The sequence below is a fragment of the Tauraco erythrolophus genome, chromosome 14, assembly GCF_009769465.1.
Source record: "Tauraco erythrolophus isolate bTauEry1 chromosome 14, bTauEry1.pri, whole genome shotgun sequence".
Classification (NCBI taxonomy): domain Eukaryota; kingdom Metazoa; phylum Chordata; class Aves; order Musophagiformes; family Musophagidae; genus Tauraco; species Tauraco erythrolophus.
The window spans coordinates 21,225,293-21,248,276 of NC_141478.1; the positions used below are offsets into that span (position 1 = coordinate 21,225,293).

General features: G+C 49.5%; 1 protein-coding gene across 2 annotated transcripts; it reads right to left on the minus strand.

Annotated features, from left to right (window-relative positions):
• Positions 1–1,060: 1,060 nt before the first annotated feature.
• On the minus strand, positions 1,061–19,884 carry PPCDC (phosphopantothenoylcysteine decarboxylase). Of its 2 annotated transcripts, none has more exons than XM_086620392.1 (6): positions 19,806–19,884; positions 17,115–17,281; positions 12,322–12,417; positions 8,978–9,106; positions 6,791–6,959; positions 1,061–1,663 (listed from the first exon to the last, which is right to left on the minus strand). In XM_086620392.1, the coding sequence occupies exons 2-6, from the start codon at positions 17,265–17,267 to the stop codon at positions 1,578–1,580; spliced, it is 633 nt and encodes a 210-aa protein (XP_086476518.1). In that variant the 5' UTR covers positions 17,268–17,281; positions 19,806–19,884; the 3' UTR covers positions 1,061–1,577. The 2 variants fall into 2 exon arrangements, with proteins under 2 accessions (XP_086476518.1, XP_086476517.1); XM_086620391.1 differs by lacking the exon at positions 19,806–19,884 and adding an exon at positions 19,613–19,645.
• Between the last annotated feature and the right edge of the window lie 3,100 nt (positions 19,885–22,984).

Genomic DNA, 22,984 nt, shown 5'->3' on the forward strand with positions numbered 1-22,984 from the left:
AGTCACGGACTAGGAGGAAGGATAAGTGACTGCAACCACACGAGATATCCAGGGCAGAGCCAAGAGGAGAGCCCCAAGGTCAGGTTACAGTCGCCACTGCCAGAACACGGATTTCTCTCCAAGTAGGAGAAACAATGTTCACTACGAAACTCATGGAAACCAAGAGGCATCTCTTCTACCACCTTCAGTAAGATTCTCTGACAGATGGAGAGCTTTCCCCACGCTGAGGACGTGAGCAAAACGGTGCAGGTCACACCACAAAGGCTTCTCCGGCAAAACGCAAAGTTCACGACCACGGTAGCCCTGAGGCCCTTCGTGTGAGCCACACGCTCTGCTCACACGAGGATCCTTCTGAGCAGCTCTGAATCCCCGGCTCTCTGTCAGTGGAAGAGCCAAAAATGAGAAAGTTCAGAGGTTTTCATCTGTGTGGAATAGATAAGGAAAGCAAACATACCCCGATAACCTCTTCCCTTGTGCGCAGCAGCCTGAAGGTTGCCCCCACAGGCAAGATGCACATTCTGTACCAAAGGCCTTAAATTGGGCTGAGTCTAGTTAAAAATAAACTCTCAGGTCAGCAGCGACGTGTTCGACAGCCCCAGTTTGCTCCTATTCCCTCAGGAATGGAATCACGTCTCCAAAGAAAGGCTGGACTCGGGGAGCCCTGGCTGGCCTGGCCCATGGGGTCACAGGATTTCCCAATTTTTTCATGCCAGTGGGTTAATTTTCAGGCCAAAAAGGATCCTCACAAGCAGAGTTCGACTGCGCTCCCTTGGGAAATACCCCACACCCTGGCTTTCCACAAGGGCCCAGCCTGTTCACTTCCCGACTGGAGCACCCGGATGGGCAGGTGTCATTTTAGCTCATGGTTGATGTCTGCATCCCTATCCGCTCAACAGCTACAAAAGGGCAAAGGCTAAGCTGCTTTCAGCCCATTTTTTCCCCATTTCTGATAAAAACAGCACGCAGACGCAACAATTTAGCAACAATATTAGGTGCAACGTACCCCCACAAAGCAGCCACAAGAGGCAATTCGTCAGAGTCAGAATTAAAAGGTCTCTTTTATTAAGCTCCTGGAGGAGAAATGCCTTTTGGCTAGTGATTCCTGCTGGAAAGTGAAGCCGGCACAGCTACGGACCAGGCTTTGGAGAGCAGGGATGTCCCCTCACCAACGGGCTGGAAGAGGCTGGCATCATCCCCATCACTAGGACTTGCACAGCACTCTCCCCTCTAGCAGCCCTTGAGGGAAACACTGGACCTGAAATACTTTGGCAATTCCTTCTGCAGCCTCCTCAGAAAGGAGTGCGTGTGAAATACCGGGGGCCTAGTGGAACGTTACTCCCTCTCTGCCAGGTGCCACAGAGTTTTCCCACACTAAAGCAGCACCTTCTTGGCTTTGGTTTCTGAAAGCCTGCAGTGATGTACCACATTTCGGTGTGGCACCAGCTGGAAGACAACCGTTTCGCTCCTTCGGTTGAGGAGTGCGTTACAGGGACGCACGCCATCTCGACTCAGCTTCCTGTTGGTTTTATCTTCAAGTCATCAGGGAGGCAAACAAATGCAATTCTCACGCCAAACCATCAGCTCTGCGTCGGCAAGCCCCGCTCTTCAAGGGTCCTTTTCACACTCTCCACAATGGTCCACACTTCTGCCATGGCACCTCGACCTGCAGGGGAAAAGCAAAACTACGCGGTGAAATCCAGGTCCTGCACGTGCTTCTCCTGTCCCACCTCCTCGCTTCTTCCACGCCGCACCGCTGCGGAAAATTAGATGTACAACGGTGGCACGGTACAGCAAAGCTCACCAAGTATCCATCCCCACATGATTCCTCACGACTTGCCCAACAGAAAGCAACTGCAGAGGCCAGAGGATTTGCTCAGGTCATCTGGTTCTGCAGGGCTTCGGTGGCGTGGTTGGATGCCAGCAGGGGAGGAGAGCAAGAAGAGTATTTACGCTTAGTTTGGCTCACAAGTCTGAGCACAAGCTCCTCAGCAGTCAATGAAGAGAGGCAGGAAACCTCAAAAGGCAACTCGTATGACCTTAACAAGTACCTCATGTTCTGAATCATCTCCAGGGGTGTCTGCATCTAACCCTTGACCGCACAGGGAGTTCCTATCTTGGCTCACGCTGCCCTGGGGGCAAGCGTGCAAAAGTGCCACAAAACAGCGTGTGGGTAGCAAAATATCTTATTTCTCCTCCTTTCTCCAGTGTAAACACTGTGCGTGTGCAGTGTCTTTTTGAAAGGGCCTTTGCCTATAAAAAAGACTCGCCGAATTCCTACCATTCCCGTGACTCTGCAGTTAGACCCACATTAAGAGAAAACCGTCCTGGATTCGCACCAGCTTGAATCTTGGGAGTAATTCTTGGAGAACACTGAGTGCTGGGCAGAACAAAATGTAAAAGCTTTTCCTTTGGACTGGTTAGTTGCCAGATGAACATCTAATCTACACTGTGCTGTCGCTTCCCTCCAAAATACTTCTTAAACTTAGCTTCAGAATTTTAAGGCCAGATGAAATCGCCTCGTCCAACCTCGCGTACTGAACTCAGCACTCAAAACTCTGTCCATTCACTGCTGTAATCTGCTTGGGGCTGAGGAAAGATACTTCGGGAAGGTCAAGAAAATTGGGTTTCCCTGCAAAGTGAGACTCATTCTCCACTACACCTTCTTCAGACCCGCAAATCCCAGGAGGTCTGAAGCACCCTACGGACAAGCCACAGGCAGATTTGGGCCCTTCTGATCTCCTAACCTCAAGGAGAGGAGCTGCAGCTGACTGGTCCTGCCAAACAAGAGAAATTCCCTGACTGCCTCTGCACGGTTTGGCAGAGCGACACCCTTCAAGAACACTTCCAAGGCCTGCCTTTGTCCTCCACCACCCACCTCAACATCTTTGGCAGTTCACAGCTGGATTTTTAGGTTTGGCAGAGCGAAATCTTGCTAAGCAGTTGTCTTGCAGCACAGCTCATGCCTACAGGTAGAAGCCTTCCAGTGTGCCAGGCTCTAGAAATCCAGCCAAGGACGATGAAGATACCAGCAGTTTGGCAACGTTTTTGTGAAGGCAGATTCCTGCAGGCCCACGTGAGGTACAGCACCTCTCAAAGCTCTCTTGATATCGTGGCACATGGATATCATCAACAGCCAGTAGCTTACATTTAACTAGCCAATCAAGGAAACATTTTAATTATCAACTCAATTTAATTTGTTCCTTTAACTCTCTTTTAGCGGGACTCTGTGTCTAAAACCACCCATTTACTAAGGAAGCAAAGTTAATCAGGTAAAGCTTGTAAGGCAGAAACTCGCTGGCAGTCAGGATCTGGCCCATTTCAGGTGAGACCAGCCACATGAGTGGAGGAAGATATAAAGCTCTTTCACAGCAAGACAAACCACAATGTCAACAGACAAAACTGGTGCAAACTGAATCTCTTTTCCTCTGCACCAGATGTCTGAGCTTTGCTACCTGCTGGGCAAACCCCTCTGTGGATGAAACCCACAAAACCGAAATCAGCGTGGAAGAAGAGGCCTCAGGGTGAAAAGCCTGAAAAAAAGAGGGGAAGAGAGGAAAAAAGTCAGTGGTGGAGGCTGTCTGGGGTCTTCAAGAGACCTGGAGTCTGTTACTGCTGTGCTGGTTTCGGCTGGGACACAGTTAATTATCTTCACAGTAGCTAGTAGGGGGCTGTGTTTGGGATTTGTGCTGGAACCAGTGTGGGTAACAGGGAATGTTTCTGTTATCGCTGAGCAGTGCTTACAGAGCATCAAGGTCTTTTCCGCTTCTCGCACCCCTCACCAGTGAGTAGCCTGGGGGGCACAGGAAGTTTGGAGGGAACACAGCCAGGACCCCAACTGACTCGGGTGGAGGTTGGCAGGGGGGCTTTTATTTCTCTCTTATTTCCCTTTTCAATACAATTTTTATATTACTATATTTCAATTATTAAACTGGTTTTATCTCAACCCACGAGTTTTCTCACTTTTACCTTTCCAGTTTTCTTCCCCATCCTGCTGGGGAGGAGTGAGCGAGCGGCTGTGCGGTGCTTAGCTGCTGGTTGGGATTAAACCACAACAACTGCTCTGCCGCAGTTTTCCTACACACGTGCTGGGTTTATGTGATGGGGTTTGGTAGCAGGGGAAACGCTGCAGAGATAACCCCTGTAAGAAGCTGCAAGAAGCTCCCCAGGCTCCAAAACTGGTCGGACGGGTCTCTGGCCAGGTCAGACCCCCCCATCCCCTCTGGGCAGGGCTGGGTGGGAGGAAGGTGTTGGTTTGTTTTGGTTTTTTTTTTAAGATCTGGCTTTGTTTCTTGTTATCCTCTCAAGTAACTGTTAATGAATTAAATTGATTTGTCCCCAAGCTGAGTCTGTTTTGCCTGAGGCCATGGTTGGCGAGCGCTCCCTCCCTGTTCTTATCTCTATCCTCAGGCCTTCTGTTACATTTTTCTCCTCTCCACCTCATCGAGGGGGAGGAGTGAGCGAGCGATCAGCTGGGCTAACCACAAGAACATACCACCAGGAAAATCCTGGCGTTTGCCAACAGGAAAATCTCGTTGTGAATTGACTCACAAACACAAGTGGAGTCAAGTCAGATGTGGCTACTGCTGCCCCAGCTGTCCATGCCATCCATCCCTCTCCTACAAGCTCCTTCACGAGTTTGTTCTCACAGTAGAGAGACAGCTGAATAAGAAGCAGCTCCTGCAGGGCTCAGTGCAGGAACCTGGGAGAAGCGGCACGTTACCCATTAGGAGGCACCCAGCTGCTTACGACAGGAACAGAGATCCTATATGTGTACAAAAAAAAGATGAAGGGGGAAAAAATAAAGGACAAAGAAGCTCTGCCAGATGGCCTTTCAACTTCTGCCAAAATGTCTGCGCAGAATGACCTCTTCTGGGCGTTTTCCCTTCATATTATTACAAGTACGTAAGAAATTTGATGTAATCAGGTCTGAAATCCCAGTGGAAGCATAATTGTCCAGGATATTTCAACTGATGCCCAAGTTACTTGACTACGCTTACCTAACGGTGTTACGGAAAATCCGGAATAAGAAACTTATCAACACCAATGGGATGTAGAGAAGCAGACACTTCTTTATTGCGGCGCCGGGTGCACGGGGGATATCTCCTCCTAGCGTGCGCCCCTTGCACCGAAATCAAACTTCTTATATAGAGCTGACATATGCATATTCATTAGGTATTCATGCACAAACATATAAATTCCCGAAAATCATTAGCATATTCTCCTCTCATTTCCGATTCTGCGCAATAAAAGTTAGAATCATCTAGAAATGAGTCTGGGGTGTAATATGGGTAGGTGGTCTGTGAGTCGGTGGTCGTGATCTCCCCCTGTTGGAATTACCTTTCGCTTAAGATCACGGTTTCTGGCAGGTACCCATAGACCATTACGAAACCGTTACGGTTGGCTTTCCTCATCTTCATTAATCTAGACCTTGATAGCTACATGCATTCTTCTAGTTCTATGTAGGTATCATAAATCAGTTTACAAATCAACTTGTGCTCTGTACTACATGTTACTACATGTTCTTACTAAATGATTCGGACCTATCCCTTTGGTCCTGGTACAGGGCTATACATGGAGTTTCATAGCAGCATGTGTTTACTATAAGAGCATACTTTTCATTAAAAAGATTTCTTATAATTCTATATTATTAAAATCAACTACTAACTAGTTTATAATTGAAACTATTGATTAAACTTTAATTACCAAAAATTCTAAGTATCAGCAACAACGGTAAATATTTCTTAGTCTGCAGCTCAAAAAAAACATTCTATAGAAGCACTGCATCTACCCAAGATCTGAGAAATTAAGGCAGCCCTGGAATTTAACCTTGAAGAACATTTTAACATCCTGTCTCTTCCCTACAGACTGTTTATTGAACTATCTGACAGAGCAGTTAAAATCCTGCTGGAATTGAGGTTGTTAAACAAAAGTATGAGTATACTACTGTGCAGCTAAGAGCATATTTGCTATTACAGTGAGAACTGGGTGACACTTTACAGACAATTTGTCCAATAAAATTTTGACTAAAAGTGAATCTGTTCATCCAAATTGTTTGTACAAAAGCCCTTCTCAAAACCTTCCCAGAGCCAAAATACCTGCACTTAAAGCAGCTCCTAAAATACAAATGTGATCATTTTAGTAGTACTTCTTAGCACTGCAAGTTAAGTCTTTCGAAAGCGAGTGTGACAACTCTCCCTGCCCCACTCTTTCGCTTCACAGACGAGTCTGATGTCAAAACCCCAAATCAAAACCCGACTGGGAAGCTGAAGAGTAACCTGGGCAACAAACAACAACAAATGTTAAACGCACGTCCAGCTACACCCCCAGCCACATCTGCAAAGCCCTTATTCTCACTGTCTGCTCTCAGGGATAAGATATTATCCCTGTGCTAGAGATGAGGAACTGAGGTATGATGAAAACAACCCACAGTCACAGCAGAGGGCAAGGTCAGGACACCCAAATCCCAGGCTGATAACGCTCACCGCAAAGCCTTCCTTCTCTTTGATCTACTCTCTTCTTGAATGAGTATTTCTTCTAAATATCTAACAGCTCATTTGAAAGCCTGGCTTGGATGGTCTCTGAAGACTACTTAAAAATTGATGAATGAGAATAATAGATATCAGCAAGCACGGGCCAACACTTCAGTCTATTTCTCTAAACCCTGGCGGCGAGCACCCGCTCCCCGCAGTCCAACATCTTGAAGGCCACACGGCAAAAGAACGCACGTCCCTTCAGGACAAGAGCAGCGCCCGTGCAGGAAACCAGGCAGGAGGCATGCAAAAGGACTGACCTTCATCTCCACACACTAGTTTCTTCACCACACAGGGGATCTCTGTGTAGCCAAAGCCTTTCAGCTGCTCCACCTGCTGAGCTGTGATGGGATGTTCCCACATGGCCGTGTTCATAGCTGGGCAGAAGAGCAGAGGTTTGCTCAGATCCCAAGCACGGATGACACAAGTCTGCAAGAGAAGCCAAGAGGCAGAGCTCTGAGATGGGCTGTCTTTCCTCCTTCCTTCTCATCGCTTGGCTGCACAGAAGCGCTTTCCCAGCCCGGGCGAGGGCCGAAAGCCTCAATCTGTCAGTGCAGCTGGGCTAACTCACAGGCAGATCCACAGGGCTGCGGCTAATTTGTATTACATTCCAGGAAAGCTCATCTCCGACAGGCAAGAAAGATGAGGGAGGCTACCAGGACGACAGATCCCATCCTACTCCGGCTCGGGGCCAAGCAAGCAGCCCAATGGCTGGAGCAAACCAAGCTGGAACACAGTGCGTGCAGGCTGCTGGCCCATGTGGGAGACAGAGAGCAGCTGAGGAGCGGCCACAGATCGTATCAGCTGTAGAGAAACCCCCAGGCAACGCTTCAGATAAGCCAGCTGTAGAGCTAAACACACAGAGCTGGCAAGTGAGTCTTTTTTAAATGATCTGCCAACTGGATCCGTACCCTCTCCCAACAGAAGCACTGCTGCTTCCAGGATACAAACAGAGGACAGCATGAACGCATCTGGGCTGTTGCAGAAGATGCTGGCAGCTTACGAACCATCTAGCAGCTCCTGCATGCTACAGGGAATCAGATCTGACTCCTCAGTATGCCAGAACTTCCAGAAAACCCAGTATCACCTCATCTCCTTAAAAAGACACATGCTGGTTGCCCTTAATGCCACCTCCATCAGCCTCCCTAGGTCTAGCAGCATTTGAGTCATGCAAAGAGAGCTTCCCAGATAGCAACAGCCCCTGGTGCAGGGTCTCTGCTCAGACCACAGAGTACTTACGAGAACCCTGGCCACTCCTTTTTATGCCCTGTGATTTGAACCCTTCCCAGCACAGGAAAGGCTGCTAGAATCTGTTCTAACCTGCCAACCAGCACCTCCAGCACTTGCTTTCCTTTGCTGGAGCTACCTAGTTCCTCCACAAGGCTCTCTGAAAACCCTGGCAGGCGTTTGTGAAGCCACGCACCCCTAACATCCTCCCTGAGCTCTTCCCTCTGCTACCACCATCACATCTATTGAACCAAGGGGACCCAGAAGGCCAAGATACTGCTTGTCCCCCCCACAGCTCTTTCTGGCTTCTCTCAGATCTCCAGTGATCTACTCATACAAACGAGGGCTGTTGCTCTGGGCATATTTTGTTCATTTATATGCACTCTGTCTTGCCTGAACAGCTGAGTTGGTCATGCAAGGCTCCCAAGCCAGAGCTGGTGGGCTGCCCTCCGTTCCTGGCAAGCCTCCTTGCATTACTGAAGGGTGATGCAACATCTGCAGCTTCCTGGCAGATCTTTTGGGTGGTTAATGCTTATGACTCCTCCTAAAGAAGACTTAATGCCTGGACACAAAGGATTCAGCCCTGCTGAAGTTCCTCATTGCTGAAAAAGAAGCGCACACTCTTTTAATACACTTTCTGATCAGTCTTTGAGCCAGAGATCCTCTAATACCAGAAAAACAAGCCTGAACAAGCGAAAACCTCTGTAGCTGAAACTGGAAGGTAAGTGTGAACATGTTTGAATTTCTGTGCTATGCAGTTAGGTGAGGGAGGAGTGAGGCAGCAGGAAGTAAACAATTTTATCTGATCTCACAGGTGTCTTTCCAGATTGCATCTGAAAAATGCAGAGAGGAACTCAAAAGAGAGTTGAGGGTGTACAGCACCCATGTGTGTGCACATGCATGACAGAGATAGGGCAGAGGGACAAAACAGAAATACCACCCGTCAGGAAAAGCAGGAAAGGCACAAAGCAGGGACTGGGACATAACGGAAGGGACTGAGAGCACCCAGGAACGGCAAGGGAAGGCAAGAACTACCGTTTAAGAGGGAATAGGGGAATCATAGTGGAGGGGGAGAGAGAGGAGCATGTGAAGTGGGAGCATAACATGCAAATCTTGCTGTTCTCGATGCTGCAGAAGCACAAGAGTTTCCACGAAAGAAAGGTCGGACAGCCTGACGATGAGAGGTGAGCGAACTCTCCGGCAGAGCTCTGGTTACTCACCAGCAGGTTGTCACAGATGCCGTTGGCGAGCTTTGCCAGCGTGTTCGCGTCAAGAGGTGCCACCAACATGAGGTCAGCCCACCGTCTGAGCTCGATGTGCAGGACTGGGTCCGAACGACCTTTCCACAGCTGCGGACGAGACGAGATGCAGCTCACCAAACCTTCGCGAGGAATGCTGCGAGCAACGGGCGCTCTTATCCATCCCACATCAGTAACCAGCGCGTAAACTGAAGGGGAACGAATTACTCTCATATCAAGCAAGATCTGACAGCGTGAGGAACCAGGGGCTGCAGCCACAGTGCTCACCTTTCTGATTTCCCCTCTCTTCCACTGAAGACCACGTTGGAGCTACATTTAGGAAGCACATTGAACGGGCGGCACCGATATGCTGAATGCTCTATGAACGGGTGTCCTTTTCCCACAAAGACAACCATTCACACGTCCAACAGCCACAGATTTCACAGGAAAAAGCTTTCTCCGTCCAATTTGCGTTCACATCATCCCTTAGCAGCAGAACTGTTCCTAAGAGTTTCCTCACCACCTGGCACATCTCAGCAGGGGAAAAGAGCTCCATCCTATCAGCCAACTGAAGCCAGACAGGGCCAAACCAGAGGTCACATTTCCTGAGGAACCTACACAATTTAGAAGCCCCACATATCTTGGAAGTGAAGCTGCCCACTGGCTTTTAACGAGGTACAGACCCCTAACTGCACAAGTCCCCTTCCAATTAGGACGCACACCCCTACGCATACTCACAGCAGCAAAGTAAACCCTCATAACTACAGGAGAAAACTGTCCTGTTGGCTTTCTCTAGGATGGATGAGGTTTAGCCAGCTGGGCACTTCCCTCCTCTCTCAGCTTTAAATGAACATTTCTTGTTTTACTAAAGCTCTGAGTTGCTCAAGAGAGTCCTGGCCTCTTCTTAACAGCGCAGTTAACTGGGAAAACTTCAAGAGAAGCAGCAAAGAGCATCAGGTGCTTAATCCCCAGAGGACAGACACAACCACAGGCCAGCAAGAGGTGCATCAGGGCCACAAACTGCTCTTTCTCTGAGTCACTGGAAACCACAACAAAAAGACAGCATCCGGAAAGCTGGTGCTTCCTGACACCTTTCCCAGTTCCTCCACTCACTTCTATTTTTTTTTCAGAAGCACTGAAAATTGTAGTTTTATTTTCAGAGTAAAATATCTCACAAATAGATGCTGAGCAGGCTTATTTTCCACCATCCTGTCAGAGCAGTGTGTTATAAGGGCTCCAAGTCTGCTTCTCAGTGTGCCAGCAGACTTCAAAGCCTGACCTGCACCTCTCCTATCACCCCACCGAGGGCTCCTCAGAAATAACTGCCTGGAGCTGGAGCACCCTGGGACTCAGCAGATCTCCACTCATCTCCTAGATCAGCCAGAAAGCTTCCTGGCCATTGCCATTAGCATGCCTCTCTCCACATAAAAGCGATGCTCAGGTGTGAGTATGTTGGCAAGAGTACTGGTAAAGAGCAGATCACCTTGTACTCAGATTGGGACTGCAAAGTAGAGATAAAATGTATAGAAAACCCAATGTTGATGTTGGTACAACGAAGCTCTTCATACTCAGGAACCCTCAAAGCATGTCAGCAAGACCGTAGCCAAGAGAAAAAGCCATTTTACAGCGTCTAGAGATGTTCACAGCCTTGACAACTGAGCTATCCCTCACTGGAATAGCTCTTCTATCTATGTTCATCTCGGACACCTCCGAGATAAACGCTACTTCCACCAGGAGAACCCCTCTAACTCCCAGCCATTTATCACACTGGTGCATGACGTCTCCAGGTACCGGCCTTCCTCTGCACCGCTGCACCAGGGTGGCCCCACCAGCACAAGGTTACCCAGTCAGACCCCGGGCTGAGTTTTAAAGCAGCGTAGGCGGTTTGGTGAACATCAACGATGTCTCCAGATTCAGAATATGTAGCGTTAAGGAGAATTAAGCTGTTGCCTTCGTGACAAGTATGACTCATGACGAGCACCAAACACCCTCACCGTGACTCTGCAGTGGCTTTTTTGACATTTCCTGACACTCCTTTCAGTGCTGTAGATAACAGCTGAGCCCAGGCTGGTAAGAGATCACTTCTACTCTCCTTGCCTGCCTCAAGTCTGCTAGGGCGGTACAAAATTCTCCGGTACAAGTCAGGGCAGCCTTTCTTTTCTTCCTTATTGTGCTGGGTTTATGGGAGGGGGTGCAGAAATGGCCCCTGGAAGCAGCTGTGAAAAAAAGCTTAATGTGTTGGGTTTACATGATGGGGTTTTGGTAGCACGGGAGGGGCTGCAGAAATGGTCCCAGTAAGTAGCTGTGAAAAGCTTCCCCAGCTCCCAAACCAGTCGGATTAGCCAGCAGAGACCCACTCCCAGCCCTTGGAGAACCCCACACTGGAGCAGAGATGCCTGTGCCCAAAGGGGGTTGTAGAGAATGGTCTCCATGAGCCACTGGAGGCTGACAACGAGGCGGAGAGGCATCTGATGCCCATGCAGAACTCCATGCCAGAGGGGTGGCAGCTCCCTAAGAAGCTGTGACTCTGCGGGGAAGGAGTCCGCGCTGGAGTAATCTGATGAGTAAGGATTGCATCCTGCAGGGAGGACTCATGTTGGAGAAGTCTGTGGCCTGTCCCGTGAGGAGAGGATCCACTGGAGCAGGGGAAAAGGTGTAAGGAGTCCTCCTCCTCTAAGAAAAGATGGGCAGAAACAACCTGTGATGAAGTGACCTGCAACTCCCCCCATTCTGAAGAAGGGAGGGGTGGGGGAAGGTGTTTTTTTGAGATCTGGCTTTGTTTAATGTTATCCTCTCTGAATGAGCTGTTAACAAAGCAAATCAATTTGTCCCCAAACTGAGCCCATTTTGCCCGGACCAGGGCTGGTGGGTGCTCCCTCCCTGTTCTTATCTCGACCCTCAGGCCTTCTGTGATATTTTTCTGCTCTCACCTCACTGAGGGGGAGGAGTGAGCGAGTGAACTCGTGGTGGCTGGGCTAAATCACGACCCTTATTTACAGCACGGTTGGAACTATGTTCTTTGAAAGCCATATTCCAAAGCATCCATTACTAGAACAAAGAAGTGAGTCTTGCTCCAGGACTGAAAAATAAATAAATGTGGTCTCTGGCAAAGAAACTTAGAGGAACACTTCCATTTGCTGTTCAGCACTTGAACAACTCGGTGAATCTCCCAGGGAGCCTTTTTTTTTTTTTTTCTGAAACAGGACCCATTGGTCTTCTGGCAGCAGAAGGCTCAAGTGCATGACAAAACTGCTTGAATCACAAAACACGTGGCTAGTGGGGAGAGGACAGAAGCCCCTGCAGTCTCCAAAGGAAGAACAACTCACCTGCCATTCATCTTCATCACTGTAGAGGGTGACAGGAATCTCCTGGGCATTGTAGAAATGCTTTGCTCTCTCAGTGGTGACCACCTTCACTTCGAGCTAATCAGATAAGAAAGAGAAAGACAGACTGATGGTCAGACTTGAGGACAATCCTGTAAAGCTGGGTGGAGGAGGAGGAGGGCTTGAGCAGCAAAGATTTTGAAAACGATGTGGATCCTCAGAGGACCTTCCCCTATTCACAGCTGAAAGGTCAGGCCACCACAGGCACCAAAGACTCATTTCATGCCACTCTAAAACGGGCAGGTGCTTAGTCACCAGCCACCAAACATGTTCACATGGCCAATTCACAGTGAGGTATAACAGGATGCTCTGCCTAAAAGGGGGGATGAACATGGCGATGATGGGGGATGATGGTGAGAAACATCAATGGCTGTAACGTAATTGCTCAGTAAGCCAACTTTGAGCTATTGTTCCACACATTGAGTATTGATTCAGTAGTGATCACTTTGAGTATTTCAATATTGATCTAATGCAATAACTGTTCTAACACGTACAGGAAAGCTGGAGAGGGACTTTTTCCAAGGGTGTGTAGTGACAGGACACGGGGCAATGGCTTTACACTGAAAGAGGAGAGATTTGGATTAGATCTAAGGAAGAAATTTTTCACTCAGAGGGTGGTGAGGCACTGGCACAGGTTGCCCAGAGAAGCTGTGGCTGCCCCATCCCTGGAAGTGTTCAAGGCCAGGTTGGATGAGGCTTTGGGCAACCTGGTGTAGTGGAGGGTGTCCCTGCCCATGGCAGGGGGGTTGGAACTAGATGATCTTTGAGGTCCCTTCCAACCCAAACCCTTCTATGATTCTATAAACCTGCCTGCCTTGTTGAAAGCCACTGGAACTTTCAGTTACATGGGATATACTGGGGAAACCCTATCAAGCTGGTGTCGGAGCGGCTCTGGACACGCAACTGTAGCTCCATCTGCAATTCTTGCCAAAAATGTACCTTAAAACCAGTCAATAGATGGGCCAACACACAGAAGGAGTGCTCCAAAAAGACCAGTAATGAGGAAGATGCACCTCAGGCCACTGATCACGGTGAAAAAGAACCCTTTTCCTTGTTATTGGCCACTTTCAACCACCACCTGCTCCTTCAAGCAGCAACCTGCTGCGTGGTTCTATCAGCCCACCAGAGAGACGGGAAGAAACCAGCCTCGCTGATGACAACTTCCCACTAGAAACCTGTGGCCTGAGGTCCAAAACTGATGAAGCACTCGGTCTGCGTGCTCTTGCTAAAAACCTCCGACCTCCAACGAGCTATCTTCACCAGCAGTGGTTGAAGTGACAAAATGTGCTAACCTATCTCCCCAACACTATCTATTCCACTGAGAAGGGAGCAGAGTTGGTTATCTGCACCCTACACAGCCAGAACGACAGCTGGGAGCAGGGGAGAAACCCCAGCCTTAGCGTATCTTGGGAATTTTCCCCATTTTCTGAAGGAAAAGTAATGGGAAACACCAGTATTTGGTACTCTGTGTTTGGTTTTTTGGCCTCTTCTAAACATCTGCTCTTTTTTGAGCCACGTTACTTTGGAATCCCAGCTGTGTTTCGAGTGCTTTCGAGCCCAAAGATCACGTTCACAGCGCCCAACCAAACTGTTTCCCTACTAACCTCAGCTCACAGGAAGCTGTTGGGAGCCGAGCGGCGACACCCACAAAGGTGCTAACGCTGCTCTCCGCTAGCCACGGGCTTCGGCGAGGTGTTAACCCCGCCGTCTGCAAGATCTCATTTCTTTGGTGATTTTAAAGAGCAACGTGTGGTTTAAAAGCAGGCACGTCTGCTCTCGGAGATGATACCGGTAAGCCAGGTCTGCACACCAAGTTTTCAGCAGCGACCTTTGTTAGTGGTATTCTTGTTTTAGAGTTTAGGTGGTTTAGGTGACACAACTCCACCTGCCATACGACACGTTTTGTCACTTGCTACTTCAATTGGGTCATTATTCGATGGATGTAGAAAAATCCCCAAAAGACACACTGCTTTTTTTTTAAAAGATAGTTTAATAACCATCTCTGGTCTTAAAAAAAAATACATGTTTCTTCAGCATAAGCCCAGGAACAGGGAATAGCTGGCTACCCAGTACTGCATCCAACCCCCTACAAGCCAGAGCATACCAGAGGGATGTCCAAGGACTCCAAGTGGTGGTCACTCCACTGCTCCCCCAAGAAAGTTGCTCTATTAGTTAAACATTCTCCCTAATTAAGGGTTTCTGCTGGGGTGGGCTCCTGGTTCTCTTGTTCTGAGCAAGTCCTTCAAGTCTCTCCAGCTACGTTGGAAAGAGATCAGTGTTCTCAAGATCACTTTAGCCTACATAGCTGGGTTTTTTTTCTTTCTATTTACCTGGCACACCCTCTGTTTGCTTGTGGATATATCTCTGCTTAAACAGCAAAGGCAGCCTAGCCACACTCAGAAACTCCTTTACTGGAGACAGTTTAGACTGGTTAGAGTTCTTTTGCTTGGACCACTTAAGCCAATCCTCCAGAATAAACTTGACTGCAAAACTGCTCTCCTGTGTTCACGCAACATTGTGGGTGTCTCTTAGAGGACTCTCTTGTCACAGATGTTTCTGCTTGGGGTAAGGGTGTGAGTATGATGGGGTTTTTTTCGTTACTTTCTCAGTTTTGACAGCAACATCTTGACAGACAGACTGAGCTGCTTCAAGAGCAATACCTTTCACCCATAAAGTTTGTCGTTTTCTATCTTTATGACTCACCAATATTCTGTCAATGTGATCTTTTGGTCATCTTATTCCTGCCAGGACACTCAAAAAAGACTAGGAATTGGCCTAAGGCAAGACGTGTGAGTGTAGCAGAACCACAGGAGTCACCCGCAGTGTCCTGACGAGACACGATGCGCTGTCTCTCCACAAGACCAGCTGCAAAGGTAATAATCTGAGAGGTGCAAGCTGATGCCATATAAACTCCCTAGATCTTCAAAGAGGTTAAACAAAAGGCTGTGAGATGTAGTCATATCCATTATCACCCTCAAGGAGACGTTAATGAGTGCAAAATCACACTGCTTGTGGTCGTTTCAACCAAAACATCCATTTAAACGAACCACTCCAGTTTCAAGGCTCTGACTACATCTCCTTTGGTATCAAAGCCTTCCTCTGCTCCTGCCCTGCCTCCTCCGGTGGCTTTTTTAAAGTTCTCTTCCATCAGTAAAGAAACTGATGCAACAGGCTTGTGCAGGACTTAACAAACTCCATGGAAAAGTCACGCTGACTCAGCAGGCTTCAGCCCCGGCCTGATTTCTGTTGAAATCCCATCAGAAACGAGTAAATAAATAATTGTAATGAATCAATGAAGTACCAGAAGCTCCTGGACTGGATGCTTCGCTTTTGCTTTTTTCTGCAACTAACGCCTAAAACCGGTGACCACAAAGCCCGCAGCGGATGTCACAGAACCCACGGGCCCTCGCAGAGAATTCAGGTCCAGCCGTCCGCGGTTTTTAATCAGGAACCAAACGCGCAGGGAGAAGGAACGCGTTTGACCTAGATTCCTACCGTGGGCCATTTGCATTCTTCCTGTCACCGGCAAAGAAGAATGTTCCAAGTGCTGAGAGCAAAGGAAAAGAGACAACAGCAAAGCCAATCCAAGAGACAGAGGATCAGAAGATGCATATTCCTGGCACTGGTGGGGTCGCTCCCATTCCTTGGTATCGTTTTCCTTTGGCCCTCTTACTCCAGGCTAGGACCTTTGGCCTCACTAATCACTTCAGGTCAAGTAATAAATTAACTGAGGCCCCTCTGTGCAACCCACAGCGCCAGCCCAGCTAGCAGAACTGGTGCCCAACAGCTCGCCACATCGTCAGTACCCTTTCCAGTTTGGATATCAACATCAATCGGCTACGTCAGTTACTCAGGGATTGCACCTCTTCTGTTTCTGTGTTAGCGTAGCTACAGGTAAAGCCTCCTAAATCATCCAAAAGAACATTCACTAAGCAATCTAACCAATGGATCTGCATATCTAAGTGCACCTCGTCGCTCCTGCCATGCTTTCATTTCACTGCTCCAAAACATTTGCTCCATTTCTTAAAAGCTAAAGGCTTTCTGGTTTCCTCTAGCTATTCTAAAGTAAAAAGTTAGCACTTTCCCTCCCCGATTCCAGTCACTAGTGGCCTCTGCTGGACACCTCTGTTACTCCAGACAACAAACTAGTAAGAAAAAAGAAGTGCACAGACACATACAGCGGCTTGTATTTTCTATTTCTGTTTTCACAAGACCTGGTTTCCCTTTGCTGGTCGGGCAGCAGTGTCCATCTTCGTCAACTCCACATCTCACCTGTGGAAAACTGCAATGTCCTAATTAGAGATTTCAAGTTCCAGAAAGCATCCACCTGTGTCTGTAGGCAGATCTGATAATTTGACTTGACAAGGACATATTTCAGAAAGAAAACCACACCAAGACAAGGACCTGTTCAATGATTTTTGTGAGAATGAAGTAAGCTGAACTGAACAACGCTACTTTCATATTCCAGAATCTACATGTCTGCCTATGGAAACATCCAGGAACAGTTACTGCCTTTAAAACCTGATTTAAATCTAACTCTTTTATATAAATAGGAAATGATAGGAAAAAGCATAGATCAATTTTTAAAAACAGGAGGACCATCCCCTACCCTTGTAATTTTCCAACTACAGGGCTCAAAGCCAAAAGGAACTTTTCATTTCAACAGAAGCCATCAAATCTCTTCTAGAAACGAGGTAACACCAACTTCACGAAACTTCTTCAATAGATTTACTCACCCCAGGGATTTTCAGCAGCTCAGCGACAAGGAGAGGCAGCTTCAGGGCTGCCACGCTTCCAGTGACGCCCACCAGGACATGATGATTTTTCTGTGGCACAGAGGAGCTCTTTTCTGCAGAAAGCCCTGGTCCTGGCGGTGAGAAGGGCTCCATGCTCCAATCAAATCCTACAAGCACAGAAAAAACAAAGACACTTGACTGGCGGTGCCTCCGAGCCGGGTTAGCACAGCAGGATTCCAACACCAACATATTCCCGAGGGCACGGATCTAAGCCTGGACTATGCAGGATGCAGAAAAATTCCGTCTGATGATCCACACGCAGCCTCCGACCCGCAAAGCTTTCAAGCCTCAGCAGACCTTTAAGCACAGCAGCAGCCTACTCCTGCCGTTTCGCTACCGTTTTCTCTTGGATACGGGCAAACGGAATCCAGAATCCAGGTGTCCAGGTCAAGGGAGGTCTGCCCCTCTGCTCTGCTCTCGTGAGACCCCACCTGGAACACTGCATTCAGCTCTGGAGTCCCCAACACAAGAAGGACATGGAGCTGCTGGAGCGGGTCCAGAGGAGGCCACGAAGATGATGCGAGGGCTGGAGCACCTCTGCTATGGAGACAGGCTGAGAGAGTTGGGGCTGTTCAGCCTGGAGAAGAGAAGGCTCCGGGGTGATCTTATTGCAGCCTTCCAGTACCTAAAGGGGGCTACAGGAAAGCTGGAGAGGGACTTTTTACAAGAGCATGTAGTGATAGGACAACAGGCAATGGATTTAAACTGAAAGAGGGCAGATTTAGATTAGATATAAGAAATAAATTTTTCACTCAGAGGGTGGTGAGGCACTGGCACAGGTTGCCCAGAGAAGTTGTAGATGCCCAATCCCTGGAAGTGTTCAAGGCCAGGTTGGATGAGGCTTTGGGCAACCTGGTGTAGTGGAGGGTGTCCCTGCCCATGGCAGAGGGTTGGAACTGGATGATCTTTGAGGTCCCTTCCAACCCAAACCATTCTATGATTCTATGAATGCTAAACCCACAAAAGTGTTCTGCTAAAGCGCACGGCCCCAAGACACTGCTACACTCTCACACATTGAACACGCTCCAGAACTCACAACAAATGTGCCTTTCATGCTGACTGCTGGGAAGACACGGGACCCCCAGCTCTCTCGGCACCCTCTTGGGAGTAATAAATGCAAGGAGACATATGAATTATTAAAAATTTGGGGGTCCTGAGGCAAGCATTATCATCTTCCTTCCTATTGGACCACCACATACTTGCAGGAGCACAAGAAACGACTCCCCAGCAGACGAGAGAAAACCAAACCAGCGAATAAGACGCAGAACACAGCGGCCATCAAGTGAAAAACACCTTCCCAGGGAAGGGAACGTCAGAACCGCTCACTCCCCGGCCAGTGATCCCCAAGCAAAGCCATCCCAAGGCTGAGGTGGCCACTTCCAAAGGCAGGCTGAGCCAGCAGCTTTAATTCCAGTCTCCTGCCTCCTTCCCTGCACCGCTGCCATGCCAATAAATCACAAATGACTGCTCTGGTGAGGAAAAGCAGTCCTCCACAAAATTGGCACACACATCTCTGCTTCACGAGTAAGCAGAAAAGAGTAAATTCACTTAAAAGATCAGAAAAAACGTGTTTCTTGCTGAGACATTACGCTGGGATTCAGTAAGCTTTGTTCAACGTTACCAACATTTATGTTATTTGGAGGAACCTACTTGGAAGCGTTTTGGGTAGAAGCAAAAGGAAGACAGAGTTGTTTACACTGCTGTCATTTTTGGTATCAATTCAGATATTGGAGCAAGGGGATTGGATTCCCGAGAGGAATTTGCCCCTTTGGTCGCTCCCGGGACGATTCAGCAGTGGGTTTAACTCAGGATCCTTGGCAGGGTGATTCGGATCTTTGGTCGCTCCCAGGACGATTCAGCAGCAGGTTTAATTCAGGATCCTTGGCAGGGTGATTCGGATCACGCCCGTGCACCAGCTGCGTGGAAGCCTGACCTCCACACTCAGCTACACACGAGCACAAACCTCCTTTCTAACCTCCTCGCGCCCACCAGCCGCAACACAGCAGCAATAAAATGTTCTTTTTCCTCCCTCTGCTTGGAATTGATATGTTTAGCTTGGGCCCCTGAGGTTTCTCGGTGTTTTTACAAAAAACGGCCGGGATAGGAGTGCGTTACCAGCTTGAGCTTCCAGGCAGTGATTAGCAGGAGTAACTAGAGGCGAGGGAACCCAGCAAGCACACTGGCTAGGCGATTGCACCGCTGCTGCAACACGCTACATGTTTATCTGCATCTAATTAAAACCAAGTTAACGCCGTCACAGCAAGGAAAACATCCGCTTCCCTTACGATTACTAAACGAGAACTAATTCACCGAAGCGCCCGTCTCTTAAAGCCTGGGCAATACGACGTGATTTTTTAACGGGCAGCTTTCCAAAAAGGCCATTAGCAATAAACCGAAAGCACGACGTTCTAGCTTGTTGCAGTGTTCGTTGCGCTTACCCACACGCGGCTCTGGGGAACCAGCTAAGCAGACATTAGGAAAACGAGCGGTTTGCCGCCCTGCTTTGTTATTCCATTAGCTTTTCCACTCCGCCGTTCCGCTGGAAACAGCTTCAAAAGGCCGCCGAGGCGGAGAGCGGAACGGAGAAACGCGGAGCAGCTCCGAAAACGTACACGAGCAACGCTGACGTACCGGTAAGGGCACGGCGGAGGTCGGGAGACCGATAACGCCCTGAGCTGAGGCCCCGGCGGCGGCAGGGCCTAGGCCCGGGTCGCGGCCCGCCCCCGCCGCGCCGCCCGCCGTCGCCCAGCAACGGGGCAGCGACCCCGCCGCGTCCCGGAAGGCGAAAGGCACGCTGGGAAACCCCGCCCCTCGCTCAGCGCTGATTGGTGCTGGTTGCGCATGCGCGGCGGGCGGGCGGGAGAGGCGGCGTGGCGGGGGCGACATGGCGGCTGCCGCGGCCACGGGTGACACCCGCCCCGGGGCCCTGCCCCCCGTCGGGGGCCTGCATCGGGGCGCTGCCTCCCCTCGGCGCCCCGGGAACGAGGGGCTGTGCGAGCTTTGAAGCTCGTCAGACAGCTGTCTGGGGGGATCCCGCCCACGGAAGGGTTTGGGGTACCAAGCCAACTCGCTGCTAGGGGGCACAGAGCGTGGGAAGGGGCAGGGCTGTCTGATGGGTGCGGAGCCATTGCCGCCTCCTGCATCCCCAGGAGAGGCAGCTCCCGCTGGCGGCCGAGCCCGGGGAGGTGCTGCAGACCAGGCGCGGAACCTTTCCTGCAGGGTTCGGGGCGGCCGCCGGGAGCCGGCGGGTTAAGAGGAGCGATTGTTTATTGTCTGAAGCAGAAGCGTGGCACATCTGGGGTGGCAGGTGGTCCCCAGCCCTTTCCAGATACAGCTTAAAAGCAGCAGCTCTGGACATCCCTCTACCATTGCCAGCTACAAATAAGCACGAGAAAGGCAAGGGGCAGAGGGCTCTGCCTCACCGACGGAGGAAAGCGATGGGGAGACCTCAGTAAAACCCCAAGCGTGTTCCGGTGCGGAGCTGCCTCCTCGCCCCGCCGCAGGAACGCCCAAGCATCAGCTCTCCCACCCTTCGGGCTTCACGGCAGCACCGCGCTTCCACCCCAACCATGGCGATCCCCGCCTCAAGCCATCAATCAGATTAAAAACAAGCGGGGTGAGAGCAGGGGTGCAGTATCCCGCCCAGTTTCGGGCAGGGCAGGAAGGCTGGAGGCAGAGGGGCACGTTTCGGCGGTCAGCACTCACACTCGCGCGCTTCGGAGACGCACCGGAGAGGAGGGTTAGATGCTGAAGCAATGTCTGTTAGTTACAGCTCGTTACAGTTATTATTTTATGCATCTTGCTGTAAATGCAAAAGGTGAAGTCACTTTATCCATCATTTCTCAGACAGGGATGACAGAGCACGTGGTTTGGCATAGTAAGTTTTAGGCTAGCTATAAATGAATTGCACAATATTTAAACCTGATTAAGTACATGAAAGGCTCAGCAAAGGATGACTTTTCTCCTTACATTTTATACATATATATTATATACACACACACAGACAGGCATTTTATCAGTAGCTGCATTTTAGTCTTGTCAAGAGACGACTGCCTACTGCAGAACGACTGAAGTGACACCCTTAAAAAGGAAACTATTCTTGGTGGGCTTTGCTGTGTAAGAGAAGTTCCTCTTCGGGGTGATTCTCGTGGGTAGGAGTCACAGACAAGCATCACTGGACAGCTGGTGGGGACGGGAGTGAGGGGCTGGGGTTTCGCACAGCTTTGGCCAGCGGTGGGCACGAGCTGTGGGCACGCTGCGCTCGCTGCCTGCAGCCCTGGCAGCTGCCTGCTGCAGGCAGGAGATGTTTGAGCCAAGGGGCCGGATCGGATTCTGTTGGGGCTGCTGTTCTAGGACTTGGAGAAAAAATCTGGTTTGTTTAAAGTGCATTTAGAGTCTGAAAAGCATCTCTTGAGAAGGAGCTTTCCCTACTCCTGCCCTGCAGCATCCATCAAGCTCCTATTTATGATCCCATCTTTTCCAGGGTCTGCCTGGCCACCTTCCCCGGCTGCCACAGCCCAAGAGGTGTTAGAATGAGCTCAGCTGCCTCCCACTAAGGTGCAAGATCACAATTTAAAGCCCGACCTCCCCGAGCTGCGCAGGGGATTCAAGGGCTGACAGGAGCAGGGATCTCCGCACCAGGAAAACACATGGCCGAGTTTCACCGCGCTTTTTAGAAGCACAAGTGAGCAGGAATCCTTCCCACCAGCCTGGAGGTTTCCTAAAAAGCCTTAAAAATTAGTGCACGCCTCAAAAGGTGACAGGGACAAATCCTGGCCTCGCTGTTTACAGTGTCAGGGAGGGGCAGCAAGATTTGACCCGGAGCCTTACCCAAGAACAGGTCCTCTGAGAAACACTCTGCTGATTTTACAGCCACTTTGCAAAATAGAAGCCTTAAAAAAAACACGGACTCAGGGTGCCAAATCTGTAACGGGGCGGTCGCATCCCGCAGGGAAAACCTGTCCCCGCTCCCCGACACGCGCACACGCACACACACACAGTGCGCCGGGGCTCCTGCCCACGGTCACGCACAAAACACTGGTCTTCCACGTCCAAACGTCACGACACCACACACTGAGAGAAGTTGTTGATCCTGAGCCAGGGTGGAGATTAGGAATCTCTTGGCTTCCAGCATATCAACAGCAGGATTTAGGGTTTCTTCCCCCTGCCCCCAACCCCTCTTTATTTATTTATTTTTTTTTTAAGTGCTAAATCAGCCAGCCACCTGCTAGTTAAAAAGCAAAAGAAAAGGGAGAATTCCTGGGATTGCTTGCCCTTGCTGAGACAGTGGCAAGTGGCTGGGCACTACCAACTGAAAGAGAACACTCACACACGTTGGAAACCTGCGATTCAGGGCTTATTCCAAGAGGGAAGATGGGTGCTGGTTGTTGTTTTTCTCTTTCACTTGTCAGGTGAGGGTGGGGGGGGGCCTTTGGGTGATGTTGTTCTAACGTACACCTATCAGCACAGTAATTAAAAAACCACCACCATACACTATTTCACAGGGAAAAAGAAGACACGTGAACAGACACTCACTACCACCCACAACGAGAGCCCTGCAGGTCAACTCATGGCCTTTTCAAAATGAAAAAAACAAAGAGAAAAGAGGAGATAAGACAATAACGGAGGGGAAAAGAAAAGAAAAAAAATCCAGAATTATCTCGTTACAGAGAACAGGAAAAGAAGAACTGTTATGGTACACTCAGACTTTCCAAAGTAGCTGCAGAAACTTGGCTCAGCCTTCCTCCTCCTCCTCCTCTCCTCCTCCCTTCCCCCCCCAGATCTTTCGCCCGAGGACAGAGTCCTGCTGC

Excerpts from the sequence above, each read along its gene's own strand:
- PPCDC (XM_086620392.1), bottom strand. The coding sequence starts at position 17,267 with ATGGAGCCCTTCTCACCGCCAGGACCAGGGCTTTCTGCAGAAAAGAGC. Across the intron at positions 9,107-12,321 it reads GTGATGAAGATGAATGGCAG|CTGTGGAAAGGTCGTTCGGA; the intron begins GTGAGTTGTTCT and ends TCTCGTCCGCAG. Across the intron at positions 1,664-6,790 it reads ACTAGTGTGTGGAGATGAAG|GTCGAGGTGCCATGGCAGAA; the intron begins GTCAGTCCTTTT and ends TTTCCCCTGCAG.